The sequence below is a fragment of the Malus sylvestris genome, chromosome 1 (assembly GCF_916048215.2).
Source record: "Malus sylvestris chromosome 1, drMalSylv7.2, whole genome shotgun sequence".
Classification (NCBI taxonomy): Eukaryota; Viridiplantae; Streptophyta; class Magnoliopsida; order Rosales; family Rosaceae; genus Malus; species Malus sylvestris.
The window spans coordinates 15294344-15310160 of NC_062260.1; the positions used below are offsets into that span (position 1 = coordinate 15294344).

A 15817-nucleotide genomic window follows, 5' to 3' on the forward strand; every position below is an offset into this window, starting at 1 on the left:
TTCTTTCTCGCAACCTTAAACACTCCAAAGTCAATTTATCAAATTCTTACAAAAAATTTAACCGAAACTTCATCAGCTTCTATTTCTTATAAATAATGAGCATTATTTTAAAGTATAAGACAGCTATTAGTTTACCTCAGATTTCATTTGAAGCTGCTGTTGCGTAGATGTACGCTGTTTCAAGGCTTCATTCTTTAATGCAACTTCTATCCTTGCCTGCACCTTGGATTGACAAAGCTGAAAGAAGACTTGCAACGTAAAAAACACACAAAGGCAAAGCAAGCTCTTATAATCTTGCACGAAACAAATCACTGTATATCCAATCCAACATTTTGATATTTCTATTACCCCCCTCCTCCAAATCCCTTCCTTTCCTTGGCAAAGAAATCAATCATAACCTCACCACCTTCTCTTGATTTTCTTTTGCAGTGAAGGGTCTACGCTCGTATCGGAGGTGTCTGTTTTGCTAAAACAGAAAGTATTCCAGAAACTAAAGTTTGAAACTTTCTTATTATTCAGATTGAGGTTCCACCCAAAAGCCAATTTGGGCTTTTCGACAACTCTTCATATCCTCAACCAAATTCATCACTCGAGTTATACTTGTTTTGCTTAATTCCTTTCTCCAATTCCCAACACTAAAAGAAAAAAATAAAAAAAGGACTACCCAAAATATGTAAATCCAAATCAAATAAAAAAACCCTAATTTGTTTTGGGGGGTTCCATATTTTCTCAGGAACCAAACCGAGCATAGTGTGAATCGAATAAACTACAATACCTCTTCTTTGACCAATTTGAGCTCCTCCTCCTTGAGCTCCAAATCCGAAGCAAGCCCTAGCGCCACGGCCTCCAACCTCCTCACCTCTTGCCGCAGCGCCTCGGAGACTTCCTCGCATTCGACACTCGACCTCTGATTCTGACTCTGACTGAGATTCGGATCCGCCCATTGAAAATAAACCCGGACGACGTCGTTCAGGTTGCAACTCTGTTTGCAAACCGGGCAACTGTTCCTCTTTTTGGTCGCATAGTACCCGAACGACTCTTGCAGACTAGGGTTTTTGCACACAAAACGCAGCGTTTAAGCAATTGGTTCCAACCGAACATAGAAATTAGATACAGAAAAATGAAATTGCATATATACAGAGGAGTGAGAGGGAGAGAGAGAGAGAGACCAGAGCTCGTGGAAGACATGGCCGCAGATTGAGATGACTTGGAGGTCCTCGACAACGGGATCGAAGTCTTTGCAGCAGAGTGAGCAAATGGTTTTGGTAAAGCCGTCGCCGCCGCCGCCGCAATGCACCATTCTCTATCGACTCTATACTCTCTAACCTTTCAATGGGGTTTCGTCGTTTATCCCTCTCTCATATTTTCTCAGGAAAATGGAGCGAATTTTTAAAAATTAAGCGAATTAAGCGGGATGGTTTTTAATTTTTAATTTTTTTTTTTTTCAAAATCTACAGAAATGCCCGCCACTCTTTACTTTATTTCAGATTTTTGCAAAATGGCTGTCTTAATTTTAGCCCTTAGATTTCATCCAATGGCTTTCAAAATTACTTAAATTTCTATTAGTTTAAATTCCGGTATATCTTTTTTCCGATTGGATTATCTATTTTTTTTAATGTACAACAAGACAAACATTGGTATAAGCCACTTTGGTTCCATGAAATGCAGAATGAAGAATCTAACTCAAAACTTTCGTTTTAAATTTTAAAGGTAAATGTTCTCAATCATTTGAGCTACAAGATTCATTGGTTGTTTCAAACCAAATAGGTCATTGCATCAATAGCATGTTTACTTAGCTTAAACGAAAAATGAGTCTGCAATAAATAACCTTGGGTTAATCCAATAATTGATTTTTTACGTATGGCATATCAAAATCTAACACATTTGTTTCATTCTTGCAAACGCTTTGTAAGTAATATAGAGTTTTCCTCTCCTAAGCATAAGAAGAGAGTAAACAATGATTGAAATTCAACTAATCAACCGCTCACTTGTGAAAAATGATATGTAACTTGATAAACTCTCAACTTTGTACAAAGACATTTCTTTCCTCTAAACTTCAATAGTAGCCAATAATATTTTGAGCGACAAAAATAGTAGCCAATCATATAAATTATATACAATACAACAAAATGGCTCTTCATAAACAGGAAGTATAAAATGCCATTTGCTTCAACCATTTGTTACTCTTCACAATTCGCATGGACAGAGCATAACATATGAATTTTTGCTTTCTCTCCTAACTCCAAGCCTCCACAACAAAATCATACATCTCAATATTGCAAACCCGTAAGTAGACGCACCTTTGAATGCTTGATCATCTACCAACCCTCCCAAAGAAGTGTTCTATTTGCAAGCACCCTTGGGACTGCACACTATTTGCCTTAGACCCCGACTTGAACCGCTTTGTCGCCGGTGCATTCTCCTTATTATCCTGCAAAAGTAAACATATCTACATGCTTAACATTTCTAACAACATCGAGTGAATCACTTCTTGAGTAGGTACAAATATTTCGAGATGTGAAAATTTGTGTCCATGGGCAAAAACGACCAAACAACTCAATTAGAAAGGAAACTTGATAAGAGTACCAAAAATCAAAATAACAAGTAGAATGAAAACAAGCACATGAACCCACCACTATTGAATGATTCAGTGATCTAAGAACTTTGATTCTGCCACCTCTTCCGTCAGCTCCTACAGCAATCAAATTACCAGAATCTGCACTTGGGTTTTGCCTTGATTCTGATCCCTTGTTCAGACCCTGCTTGCACCATTTACCTAAAAACCTGTTTGTTCCATCAGGCCCAAGCAAGCCACCAGAAAAATATACATCCCCTGTATTTTGAAGAGAAATAACAAAAACAAAATTAAATCCTCATCTACTACATCTTCAGAAAAAATGTTACTTATTTCATGATATATTACTCATTAAACTCAAAAAACTGCATCAATACATGTTCCGGGAAGTGGTTTGGGGTGGGAGACTCCTTTCTAATGTTAAACATGGGTTGATCTTGTTCAACATCATCAAGAATCACATCATCGGCAGCAGGAGTCCTGGTGTATCGTTACAAGTAGGAGTTTCAGAAACTGCATCTGACGTCAACCGAGTGCATTTCTGGTTAACAACATCCTTATAGGTTGGTACTTTCAATTTGGGATTTGAAAGTCCACGCTTAGCTGTAGAAAGTTTTGAAGCATATTTATCTCCTCAAGAGTAGGCATCTCTTACTTTATCATGAACAGTTGTGCTTGTACTATCTTTAGTACAGCTTAAATCCATATGGTCAGTGAAATTTGAGTTTTCTGTTTTCCTATAACACAGTAGATCATGTTCCAATTTTTCAATTCTATCCAACTTATGAATGGGAGCATACGGATGTTTTCTTTGAACTTCTGAGGAATTGTTGACAGACATTGAATTAGTGTGCTTGTACTTGAGCTTTCTTTCTGTTGACTTGTATAATATTTCCTCGATAAGTATGGGATTCCTATAATATTGGGTTTCCTAGTTTAGAGTGTAGATTGATTGTAATTATTCTTTCCTTATTGTAGAAGGATTGTACAAGATTATATATACCTCAGAATGAGAAGAATACAATTAACACATTCAAAGCATTCTCTTCTTGGCACCAGAGCCAGGTCGTAAAAAAAGGAAAGAAAGTTTTGAACCCTAACAAGGTTTGTTACTGTGCCGTGCCTAGCACCACGGTGGTGCCTTCGACGAACAGCGAGCAATGTGAGGTTGTTGATGTGTCCCGATCTTCTGCCCTGAATTCCGGTGAGCAACGTGTGTTGTTGCTGCCCTAAGTACCTTTGCTGCTACACAGGTTTCCTATTCTTCGTGAAAAATATATGCCGTGAACAACCAAATCGTTTCTACTACCGCTTCGATCATGATTTAGTCGGATAATTCAAACTTCAACATTGGGATGGTTTTGGATAAGAAGAACTATGATTTATGGGCTCCTTTTATTCAAATTCATATTGTTGGAAGGAAGAAGATGGGATATTTTTGTGGGTCCATTAAGGCCTCTGCAAAGGATGATCCTAAATATGATGATTGGTTCTCTGAAGATCAGAGAATTAAGAGTTGGCTCTTGTCGGCAATGAAGCCGGAGATCATGAAACATTATATTCGATTGTCAACTTCTAAAGAGATAATGTGTAAAGAGCCACCACTTGGACATCAGGCTGTTTATGCACATGTCCGTCGTGAAGCAGATCATAAGGAAACTATGAAGATGGAGGGCCAAAGCTCAAAACCGGCTACAATGGCAGCCAAGGCCCTCGGCCCCTCCAACTGCACCAACCTAGGTGGGTCTGAGAATAAAAGTGGATAACTAAGAACCAACCAACCCGATCGTGATCGTCCTCAGCGTAACTATCCCTATTGTGGTATGACGGGACATTCCAAAAGCCGATGCTTCGAGCTGATTGGGTATCCCGAGAACTGGGATAAGACACTTAACCCTAGCTTCAACAAACCTCGAGCTTCTGTTGCAAAAACCAAGGATGATTCAACTGATGTAGCAAGCAAAACATCATCTCTAATTGTCACGGCAGGTACCGGTGGTAAGGCACTTAATGTCTCCACTTCTGTTATGAATTATACATGGATAATTGATTCTGGAGCTACTGAACATATGACTTGTGATTCTAGACAGGTTTCCTCACTAAAAAACTTTTCCCACACCGAGATTAATGTGGCTAATGGTGATGCCGCCCCAGTCCTTGGGGAAGGCACGGTTTCCCTTTTTGATACCATGAAACTTGATACTGTTCTTGTGGTTCCCTCCTTGAATTATAATTTATTATTGGTTGCATAACCTTTGCCTTACATTGTTTGGTGGTGTTTTGGCCTTATTTTTGTGTATTTAAGGACATCCGGACCCGGAAGACGATTGGTTATGATATTAGACGAGGGAAGTTGTACTACCTCGAGTTGAATTCCAATAGCTTAAGATTGCTCACTCAATTATTGTTAGTGAATGAGACTCCAACTGAGAATAATAAAGGGTCTAATGTGTGGATGTGGCACCGTTGTCTTGGCCATGCTTCGTTTGGTTATTTGCATAAATTATTTCCTAGTTTGTTTGTGAAAAACGATGTTTCTCAGTTTAAGTGTGATGTGTGTGAAATGGCTAAGAGCCATCGAACTTCTTTTTCACCAAGTTTAAATAAGAGTTTCGTTCCTTTTATGGTTATGCACTCAGATGTTTGGGGCCCTTCCAAAATTGCCTCTCTTGGTGGAGCTCATTGGGTTCCCACATTTATTGATGATTGTATGAGAATGACTTGGGTTACTTTGCTAAAATTGAAAAGTGATGTGAGTATGGCATTTCAAAAATTTCACAAAATGGTTTCGATAAAATTCAATATGAAAATTCAGGTGGTTCAGAGTGATAATGAAGGCGAGTATGTTAATACTAAACTTCATTCTTTCTTTGATAAGCATGATATTGTTCATCAAACCATATATCCGTATACTCTTTAGCAAAATAGGGTCATTGAACAGAAGAATCGACACTTGTTAGAAATGGTTAGTGCTTCTCTTATTAAGGCACGTCTTCCCTTGTATTATTAGGGTGAGGCCCTCACGTCGGCTACCTATCTTATTAATCGGCTTCCTTCTCGTACCCTCAAGTTTCATACACCATTTCAGACTCTTATGTCTTTGCTCAGCTGCCCACCAGTCCCTAACCTTTCCCCTCGAATTCTTGTCTACGTGGCTTTTGTCCACATACATCATTCACAACGACAAAACAAACTTGAACATCGAGCTCTTCGATGTGTGTTTATAGGGTATGCTACTACTCAGAAGGGCTATCGGTGCTATCACCCTCCTACTAAGAACATATTTATCACTGCCGATGTCATTTTTCATGAAATGGAGATGTATTTTGGTTCCTCTGAGTCCTCACTTTAGGGGAAGTTTCAAGGCGATGAAGCTCGTATGTTTGATTATGGAACTGAACAACAAGATATGGTGTAGCCACCTATTATCAAACGGTAGACCACTTCGTAGCAGCCTGCCGCTGAGCAGCAATCTACGATGCAGCAACAGGCTTTCGAGCATCAGGCTACTGTGCAGCAGCTTAACACCGAACTCGTGTCAACTGTACAACAGCCAAGTTTCAAGCAGGTTGTTGCTACACAATAGCTTCCTGCCAAGTTCGAGATAGCAGAAGACATGGCCCCCTCGACCCCCTTGCAGGTGGAACCCGTGGTTGTAAAAGAAACAGTACATGCCAACTCGTCTCTCAGTGATTCTCATAACCAATCTTCTTCTACGCTAGATGGACAACCGCTCCGTAGTCTCCCCGAAAAAATTAATCGAGGTATTCCTAAACCCACTTATAAAGCAGACCCTAAGTGTAAAACTAAGTATTCAGTGAATGCACCAACCCATAACTCAAGAGTGAGGTGCCTATTAAACAACTATGTGTCCATCTGTCACATGTCTGAATCAAATAAGTCATTTGTGAATCAATTGTCTACTGTATATATTCCTAACAGTGTGCATGAAACCTTAGCCAAACTTAGATGGAAAAAAGCAATGAATGAATAACTAAGGTCACTAAAGAAGAATGCTACTTAGGAACTATCGGACTTGCCATCGGGCAAGAAACCAATGGGATGTAAATGGGTCTATATAGTGAAGTACAAAGCAGATGTAACAGTTGATCTGTTTAAAGCTAGACTAGTAGAAAGGGGTGCACTTAGAAGTATGGCATAGATTACACGAACATCTTCGGGACAGTAGCCAAGATCAATATTGTCCGAGTTCTCTTATCCATGGCAGCGAACCTAGATTGGCAACTTCAACAGTTCGATGTAAAAAATGCGTTCCTACATGAGATTTAACTAAATAAGTTTATATGGAGCTTCCACTAGGATGTACCCGAATAGACATGAACAATGGTAAGGTATGTAAGCTAAATAAGTCACTATATGCATTAAAGCAATCACCAAGGGCATGGTTCGGCAGGTTCACTAAATCAATGAAGGCATTTGGGTATAACCAAAGCAGTTGGGATCACACCCTCTTCTTGAAACGAAAGAATAAAAAGATTATAGCACTTATTTTATATGTAGATGACATGGTGGTCACCGGGAATGACACAGTGGCATCAGATTCATGTAAAAAATTGCCACAACATTACACACATTATACCAAAAGCAATTAAAACCGACATAAACTTCATTAGACGAAAAGCGGAGGAAAAAAAACTCAACTGATTCGTCAGATACTTCTTTGAGGCATTTAAACAAGCAGCTTGTAAGTCAAAATTGCATAACCCTATTTCACCAAACCAGTAAAGGGAATTCCCGAAAAACAATTTCTTTCCACTTTCTAATTGAACAAAAACAAACCCAATTGCCATTTTCACGTATTGAATCCAGATCAAAACGAAAAACCCAAATTTTTTCAATTGCATTCATCTAACACACCAAAAAATTGTTATAGTTTTGATAATTTAAATTCTTTTCGACACCCACAAAAAATTTGCAAATGAGAAGTGGATTAAGAAGAGCACGAATTATAAAGCAAAACAACATAAAGATATAATTGTTACTCATCTTCCCAAAGGAACAAACCAAATGCAGAAAAAAATACATCAAAAATGCGAAATGCGAGTTTAGCGGGGAATGCTCGGAACTCATGCTAGGACAATTCATCTTCTGTGGTTTGGTGTGAAAAGAAATAAGATAGGGGAGGGTTGGATTGTTGATGACATTTGGCATTTATACCGCCCACCCTCAAATCCATCAAAATCGTGCATCCACCAAAATCCTAGCAAATCCTTGGCATTCACACTACACTTAGATTTGTATGGACTTTTTAAAATTTTAATTGATTACCTATGAGTTTGGATGTATTCTTTAAATCCTCTCAAATCATGATTTGACTACACCTTGATTTTAAAATCTTTTAAAATCCACTTTCAAACTTCTAATTGACTACACTATGATTTTAAAGTCTATTAAAATACCATTAAATCTAAATTTGACTATACCCTCTTTAGACTTTCAGCATGGAAAAAAAAAACTTGCAATTTGAGACCTCCAATTTCCAAGTTTATATTCCATTTAAATATGTGTCATTTTCAAATTTCTATGAGTGAGAGTTTAAAAATAACAAATTCCGTATTGAATTTTCATTGTTCTTTTAAGTTAGTCAAACAAGAAAATTAAACAATACTACAAAATAAAATTCCGTGTGTTCAATTTCTGTCATTTTAAAATTCTTTAGTAATTTTAAATTTTCTCATCCAAACAGAGTATAATAGTACTATAACTAATGAAATTTAAGAATCTTAATTCGATTCTAATTAGCGGTCTAACCTGCATTGATTAGATTATGATAATCTCTACTGAGCTCCTTACCTAAACTTCAAGAAGTTAACAAAAAAAAAAAATCAACTTAAACATGCTAATTATCCTTTTATACTTGAGATATGGAATCCTCTAAAGCTCCTAAGAGAGAAGATGACTGCTAGTGTCTCTAGTCTTTATAATTAATGGCGATTGTTTATTAATATTTTAAACAAATATATTCAAATTATATTGGCTTATAGTCATTGTAACTCTCTAAAGTACGGAGTATGATTACTGTAAAAAAATTTAGAGAGCTCTTAAAATTAATTTTTGACATTTTTAGCTAAAACTTAGCTTTAAGATAGAAAATATAATTAGAGATGCTATAAATGTTCATACATTTAAGAGATGTCCATTATGGTAGGAAAGGATCTACTTACCAACATACTTGAATAATATTTTTCATTAGAATCAGCAGCAAAGAAAGTTGAAGTTCTACTATATAATTCAATGGTAATATGGGGAGTAGTCCAATTACTATAAGCACATGAAATGTCTCCATCATTTTCCTGATGTTGGATTCAATCTCAACAGGCCTCCTCACATGTGACGAGTTTCAAGCCTAACACATAGACAACATAAATCAAATGACAGAGAGTACGTGTAGACTTTGGGATTCACATATGAAACATTCTGCTCTGATATCATAAAGAAAGTTGAGATTCCCCTATAAAACTAATTGACAAAATATATGGAGTAGTCAAACTACTTATAAAGACATATAAAATTTCTCTTTTCCAATGTGGAATTCAATCTCAACATGCAACAATCATATTTGGCTGACCACAATAGTGAACTATGGATTTGGATCCCATTCGGATCCAAATTGTGGGGATCCTAGGGATCCTCACATCCTAACCGTTTATCGTACATCATGAGGTCATAAATTATTTTGAATTTTTTATTTAAAATTAAACATAAATAGTACCTAACGAAAACTGATCATACGATTTACGATGAATGACTAGAATGTAAGGATCCCTACAAAGAAGATCTGAAGAGAATCCTCATCCATGAACTATCATGTGCATTTTGCTTGCCCTAAACTTGCTGACGAGGCATGCATGCACCAAATAAAATCCTCAGTATGGTGGTATCGTTGTACATGCAAAATAACTATAATTTTTTACGCACCATTGTTATGGTGACAGTGTTGTTTAATTGTGATTTGACATAAAGAAAGTACAATGTCATGGACTGTAGATAAATTCAGTCATAAAAAGGCGACTAAGTACATGGCATTTCATTAATTAACCTTCCTTATAATGGTATTCATGGAATCCGGATTCTTATTAGATTCTCTTTGTGAGGATTTCAGTGATTCGTGAATTGTGTGTCTATTCATCATATATTGTACAGTCATAATTATTTTAAATATTTTTATTTAAAATTAAACACAAATAGTACTTAACAAAAATTGACTGTACGATGTACAATGAAGAGACACGATTCACAGATCCACATGATTCTCACCAAAAGGATCTGGAGAGGATCCTATTGGGTTCAAATGAGTTAGTAGCAGATTCCAAACACGGGAATACAAGTGAGTATTTATCAAATATAGCCAAATATTAGCCTATAATTTCAAAAATGTCAATTTTTATAAAAACTTTCAAATATATCCAAAATATCACTTAAATAGACACAAATACCCTTAAGTCATACAAATAACTAGTTGTTGATTAAAAGATTCTTGTGTGATAATCAAGTGGTGCTTTCACTTATTTTTCTAATATGCACCCGAAGAATTTCTATTCCGTAAACCTTAAAATATGCTTTTTGCACTTTCTAAGAACACGACAAATCTCTCGGTTCACTACCATAGTCAATGATAACCTTCAAAACAGAATCCGGACACGGACAACACACTTAATTGGAAAATTAAATACGAAGCATATATAATCCAAAGGAAAATTGAGATAAATAATGTTACAAAAATTGACAGTTCATTCTTCCATAAATATTCAATCGAAGGAAAAAAAACTACAAAAGCAAAGAGAAAATGTAGAAGAAGAAAAGTGCAAAAAACTAACCATCTACACTTGTTGATGCAAAAAACCGGAGGGGTCTTGGAACAACATAAATTCGACTGTGAATCTGCAAGAAAGTAAAGAACACAAGATGTATCGTGGTTCACCCCAATGTTTGGGCTACGTCCACACTGATGGCGATTGTATTTCTCAGTAACTATATGTATGGGTTACAAGTGTGAGGGGGAGTCCCCCAGAGAAAGAGAGAGTTAGGGAGAGCTGTGCTCTGAATGTGAGAGCTTCTGTTTGGGGATGTGAGGCCTGAGGATTGTGAGGGTGAGGAATCCCTTTTATAGACTAATGGCTCCTCACTTATTACATATTTGCCCCTACATAATTACATCTGAGTCCCCCGAGTATTTATACGAGGTCTAAATACGGAGGCCCTAAGTATGGTACAAACAGTAGTCCCCAAGTCTTCAATCAAGAGAGTTTTTTGGCTGGAGACTTGAAATTCAGTCCATGTGTAGGGCGAAGTAACTAGATGTCGTCTATAACTGATACTCGATATGAGGTGGTGCTCAATGTAAAATGATGCTCAACTAGAAGTAGCACATGTTGCGAGGCTGCTCGATTTGTGGCGTTGAAGGTGAGGGAGTCCCTTTTATAGAATAAGGGCTCACTCCTCAATACATAAATGATAGGCTAGAGTTGATGCTCGCGGCGAGGCGGTTGCTCAGTAGGCGTCGATGCTCTCTAATGATGGTGAGGAAGTCCCTTTTATAGAATAATGGTTCACTCCTTAATACATAAGTGATGGGCTAAGAGCGATGCTTGCGGCGAAGAGGTTGCTCAGCTAGTGGCGATGCTCTCTAATGATGGTGAGGGAGTCATTTTTATAGAATAAGGGCTCGCTCCTCGATACATGAATAATGTGTGCTCTCTAATGAAAGTGAGGGAGTCCCTTTTATAAAATAAGGGTTCGCTCCTCAATACATGAATAATGAATGCTCTCTAATGATAGTGAGGGAGTCCCTTTTATAAAATAAGGGTTCGCTCCTCAGTACATAAATAATGGGCTAAGTCTCCCAAGTATTTTTCATGAGGCCCAGTTGCGGAAGCCCAATATATAGTACATAGTGTAATCCCCCAAGTCTTCAGTTAATAGAGTCTGTTGGCTGGAGATTTCAAATTCAATCCATGTATGGGCTGAAGTAGCGGTTGTTCAAAGGCGGTCTTTGTATACCATGCACTGAAGCTTTGTAGGTAAAGCTTTGAAAGTGAAGCTTTGAAGCTGGAGCTTTTGTAAATGAAGCTGTGAAAGCTAGAGCTCTGTAAATGAAGCTTTCGAAGCTAGAGCTCTGTAAATGAAGCTTTTGAAGCTGATTGACATGAGTGATGCTCATGAATGTTTATGTTGATTGACATGAGTGATGCTCATGGATGTTGACATGAATGATGGTCATGAATGTTTATGTATGATTGACATGAGTGATGCTCATGAATATTTATGTATGATTGACATAAGTGATGCTCATGTATAATTTTGGAGTACTAGACGTACTTTTGATCACCTAGTTGGTGATAATAGCAGCAGGCTGCCGAATAATTTTTTGTAGTACTGGACATACTTTTGATCACCTGGTTGGTGCTAATAGGGCAGGTTGCCGAATAATTTTTGGAGTACTGAGCGTACTTTTGATCACCCGGTTGGTGATAATAGCGGTAGACTGCCGAATAATTTTGGAGTAGTGAGCGTACTTTTGATTATCTGGTTGGTGATAATAGTGGCAGGGTGCCGAATAAATTTGAAGCCATAGGGCGTGACTCTTTTAGGCATATGGGCATTCGCCATCCACATAACATTCCAGCCCATTATTTTGGGCTTGCCATTTTTTTATTTTTATTTTTATTTTTTTATTATTACCCTCTGATGGGGTTATACAGATGTCTCCGAAAGATAAGAAAAATAAATCACATGATTCAAAAATAAATCTGACCCTCAACTCAATGGGTCATGCCCACAATTCCCTTTTCTGTATGCCATCACCACTGCAATTATGTCTCTTTCTTTTTATCTTCTTTTACTTTCTGCTTTTACTTTTTGTTTTTCTTTTTGCTTTTCTGCTTTGGATATGTCGCTTGATGATATGATTAAGGGCAATATTCTTTCTCCAAAGTGACAGCTGCTTGGACAACCTTTTTCGACACTACCCACTTGCTTTTCTTGATCGCTCTGCTCATTCTCTGCTCATTTCTTCCCTTTTTCTTTTTCTGAAATATTCTCTCTACAACATCATGATCTTTTTCTTTTTTTATTCTATTCCTTTTTCCAGCAAGCCCACTTGACAACAGATTGCACGTTACTCTCCAGCTCTTTCCTTTTTCAATCAGGACCTATAGTAGGCTGCATAATTCCCTCTATTGCAGTAGGATTTACAGGAAGCGGTCGGTGATGAAGACGACGGCTCCGAACCAAATGTTGATGTTGGTGCATACGGGATTCAACGCTGCTTTAGCGGCAGATTTTGGATGAGGGTATGGTGGGCGAGGGAGCGATCGGCGATGAAGACGATGGGTCTAGAGCCGTTGTGGAGGGAGATGATAGGTCCGTATTGGACCTGGAGGTTACGGATGAGCTGCTTGAGCTCCGAGATGGGTTTGGCATGACCTACCCTTTTCTTCAATCACTTTGTCCACGAGTGATGGTGAAAATCTCATTCCAATCAAATTGATCTCAAATTGCTACCCGATGAACTTGCTACATTGTTCCCGAAATGGCCTGAAAATGTAGGATCTGAATGCAACTCATAATCCAAGATCTTTTCTTTAGTAACAATTGCCTTCTCATATTCCTATTTATGACAACAAACTGCATAAGCTAGGCCGCCGGTCACACTTTGATCAGAAATTTCAACGGCCGGAGTGGAGCAGAGCCTATGACGCCGATGCAGCGGCGCGTCAACTGTACTCACTCCCGCAGGAGAAAGGTTCGTTGGGAAACAAGCCGAGAGTTACGAGAATCGCATAGAGCAACTGAATCACTGACCGAGTGATGGATCCATGGTTGGTAAGTTGTCGATGAACTTCTCCATTTTCTTGGCAACCAAACAGAAAAGTCCTCTGCTTTTTGTTTCCTTTTGTCTCTGGATCTGAAACTCTTCCTTTAGATCTGAAATTCCCTTTCCCCCCTCTCTCTCCTCAATCTCTCTTTCTCTCTCAGAGTGAAATGTAATCCCTCACTGGCCAATGGAGTGAACAAAGTGGGTAAGAAAACTGGAAGGAGAAGTAGCAAAAGAGCACTGAGTGCTCATCCTCTGAGAGAAAACTCAAGCTCGACCACCATTTTTCCAAAGCTTGGATCCGAAAACTAAAATTTGGGTTTTGCTCTGCAGTGGAAACTACAGAGATCCACAAAGAAGAAAGGGGGTGAATAACGCAGCTATAAATGTAGCGACTTAGAGATAGAATCTTAGGATCTTTAGAGAGAGTGTGGTGTTCTTGGTTTTTGTGATTTTTTGTAAGAGGATAACAGAGTGAGAGATAGAGTATTTGGTTTCCTGGGTTTTTGCATATCCACGATGGAGGTGAAAAAATGAAAGAGAACCAACACAAACTTTCGTATCGATTCCCACAGACGGCGCCAAATGTTGATGCACAAAACCGGAGGGGTCTTGGAACAACGTAAATCCGACTGTGAATCTGTAAGAAAGTAAAGAACACAAGATGTATCGTGGTTCACCCCAATGTTTGGGCTACGTCCACACTGATGGCAATTGTATATCTCTGTAACTGTATGTATGGGTTACAAGTGTGAGGGGGAGTCCCCTAGAGAAAGAGAGAGTTAGGGAGAGCTGTGCTCTGAATGTGAGAGCTTTTGTTTGGGGATGTGAGGCCTGAGGTTTGTGAGGGTGATGAGTCATTTTTATAGACTAAAGGCTCCTCATTAATTACATATTTGCCCCTACATAATTACATTTGAGTCATCCGAGTATTTATACGAGGTCTAAATACGGAGACCCTAAGTATGGTACAAACAACACTCATCTTCATTTAGGGTTGCACAATTCTTCACCAACAGTCAATGCCTACTCCTCCAATTTTAAGGTTTAGCTGTGAGAACTCTTCATTTAATAGGGTTTTGGTTTTTTAATTTATTAGCTTTAAAACTTAAGGGTATTTGTGTCTATTTAAGTGATATTTTGGATATATTTGAAAGTTTTTATAAAAACTGATATTTTTTAAATTAGGGGCTAATATTTGGCTATATTTGATAAATACTCAATACGAGTATCCAAATGGGTGCACAATGATTAGTTAGGAATTGGATCCCATCCCGATCCACTTTGTGGGGATCATAGGGATTCCCACATCTTAGCTATTTATCGTGTATCGTGCGGTTAGAAATCATTTGACTTTTTTGTTTAAAATTAAATATAAATAGTATTTGACAAAAGTTGTTCGCACGATGTACAATGAACGGTTAGGATGTGGGGATTCCTAGGATCCCTAGAAAGTGGATATGGAGAGGATCCTCTTCCGATTGGTTATAATTAAACTTAAGAATTAAGCTACTTAGTACTATGGTCTAATGGTATTCCTCTTCACTTGTAATTGCGGAATTGAACCACATCATTGCTAGCCAATTGTGAGGCTTAGCATATCCACCCCTTAGTGTAGACAAGGTTCTACAACGGGCGGTGGACTGGGGCCTAACGCCTAGGTGGTGGGCTAAAGCCTAGCGCTTGATGCGAAATATATAAGCACACAAATTAAACCCTCTTTTTGACAATTGTAGTATAGATGTAAGTAGGGTATCGTTCTAGGCCGGGGATTAGGAGGGATTGCTAATCTATTCTAAATTAATTTAAAAATATTAAATAAGATTCAAGGACACAAAATTAGGCTAAAAACTCTAATAACTCGAAACACACTTAAAATGACTCAAAACAATGAAAACAATTAAATTAAACACTAGGAACTGAAATGGACGGAAATTAAATTAAAAGACTAACAATAAAGAAAACTAACTAAATAATATAAATTAATAATGGATGGGTGTTTGGTTTTGATGAAAAGTAAATTAAACTTAATTAAATTACAGAATTGATAAAAACATAAAATTAAGGTAAAATGATAAATGACGGACTAGCTAGAGGGTTCTTCTCCACACATGACACATATGCAACCTAAATTGATTTTCAGTTGTTCTTTCAATAAATTTTGAATCTCAATACTCCAGATTAACCGTGAACAGCACTTTTTTAATCTTCAAGTTTTCCTTAAGTTATTGAATTGGACGGGAAAACGCATACAACAATTCAAAACATTCTTCAAAAGTCCCCTACGTGAAAAGCACAATAGAGATACAATCAAAGATCATTAAACTTTGTGAAAACTATAAGCATTGACGAGGCATTCGTAACTATGAAAAGCATGATACTCTTGCCAAGAATTTACTTAACGT

General features: G+C 37.7%; 2 protein-coding genes and 1 pseudogene across 2 annotated transcripts in view; all 3 read right to left on the minus strand.

The window, feature by feature from the left end:
• LOC126626969 (1-aminocyclopropane-1-carboxylate synthase 1) overlaps positions 1-15817 on the minus strand; it is a 98322-nt gene that overhangs the window by 38251 nt on the left and 44254 nt on the right. The gene's annotated exons all lie outside the window — the stretch shown is intronic.
• LOC126627006 (uncharacterized) lies at positions 15-1307 on the minus strand. Its single transcript, XM_050296425.1, has 3 exons — positions 1170-1307; positions 776-1046; positions 15-237 (listed from the first exon to the last, which is right to left on the minus strand). The coding sequence occupies exons 1-3, from the start codon at positions 1298-1300 to the stop codon at positions 127-129; spliced, it is 513 nt and encodes a 170-aa protein (XP_050152382.1). The 5' UTR covers positions 1301-1307; the 3' UTR covers positions 15-126.
• The window catches only part of LOC126626952 (uncharacterized), a 107066-nt pseudogene continuing 93274 nt past the window's right edge, over positions 2026-15817 (minus strand).

Excerpts from the sequence above, each read along its gene's own strand:
- LOC126627006 (XM_050296425.1), bottom strand. The coding sequence starts at position 1,300 with ATGGTGCATTGCGGCGGCGGCGGCGACGGCTTTACCAAAACCATTTGC. Across the intron at positions 1,047-1,169 it reads CATGTCTTCCACGAGCTCTG|TCTGCAAGAGTCGTTCGGGT; the intron begins GTCTCTCTCTCT and ends CAAAAACCCTAG. Across the intron at positions 238-775 it reads TCAAATTGGTCAAAGAAGAG|CTTTGTCAATCCAAGGTGCA; the intron begins GTATTGTAGTTT and ends GTCTTCTTTCAG.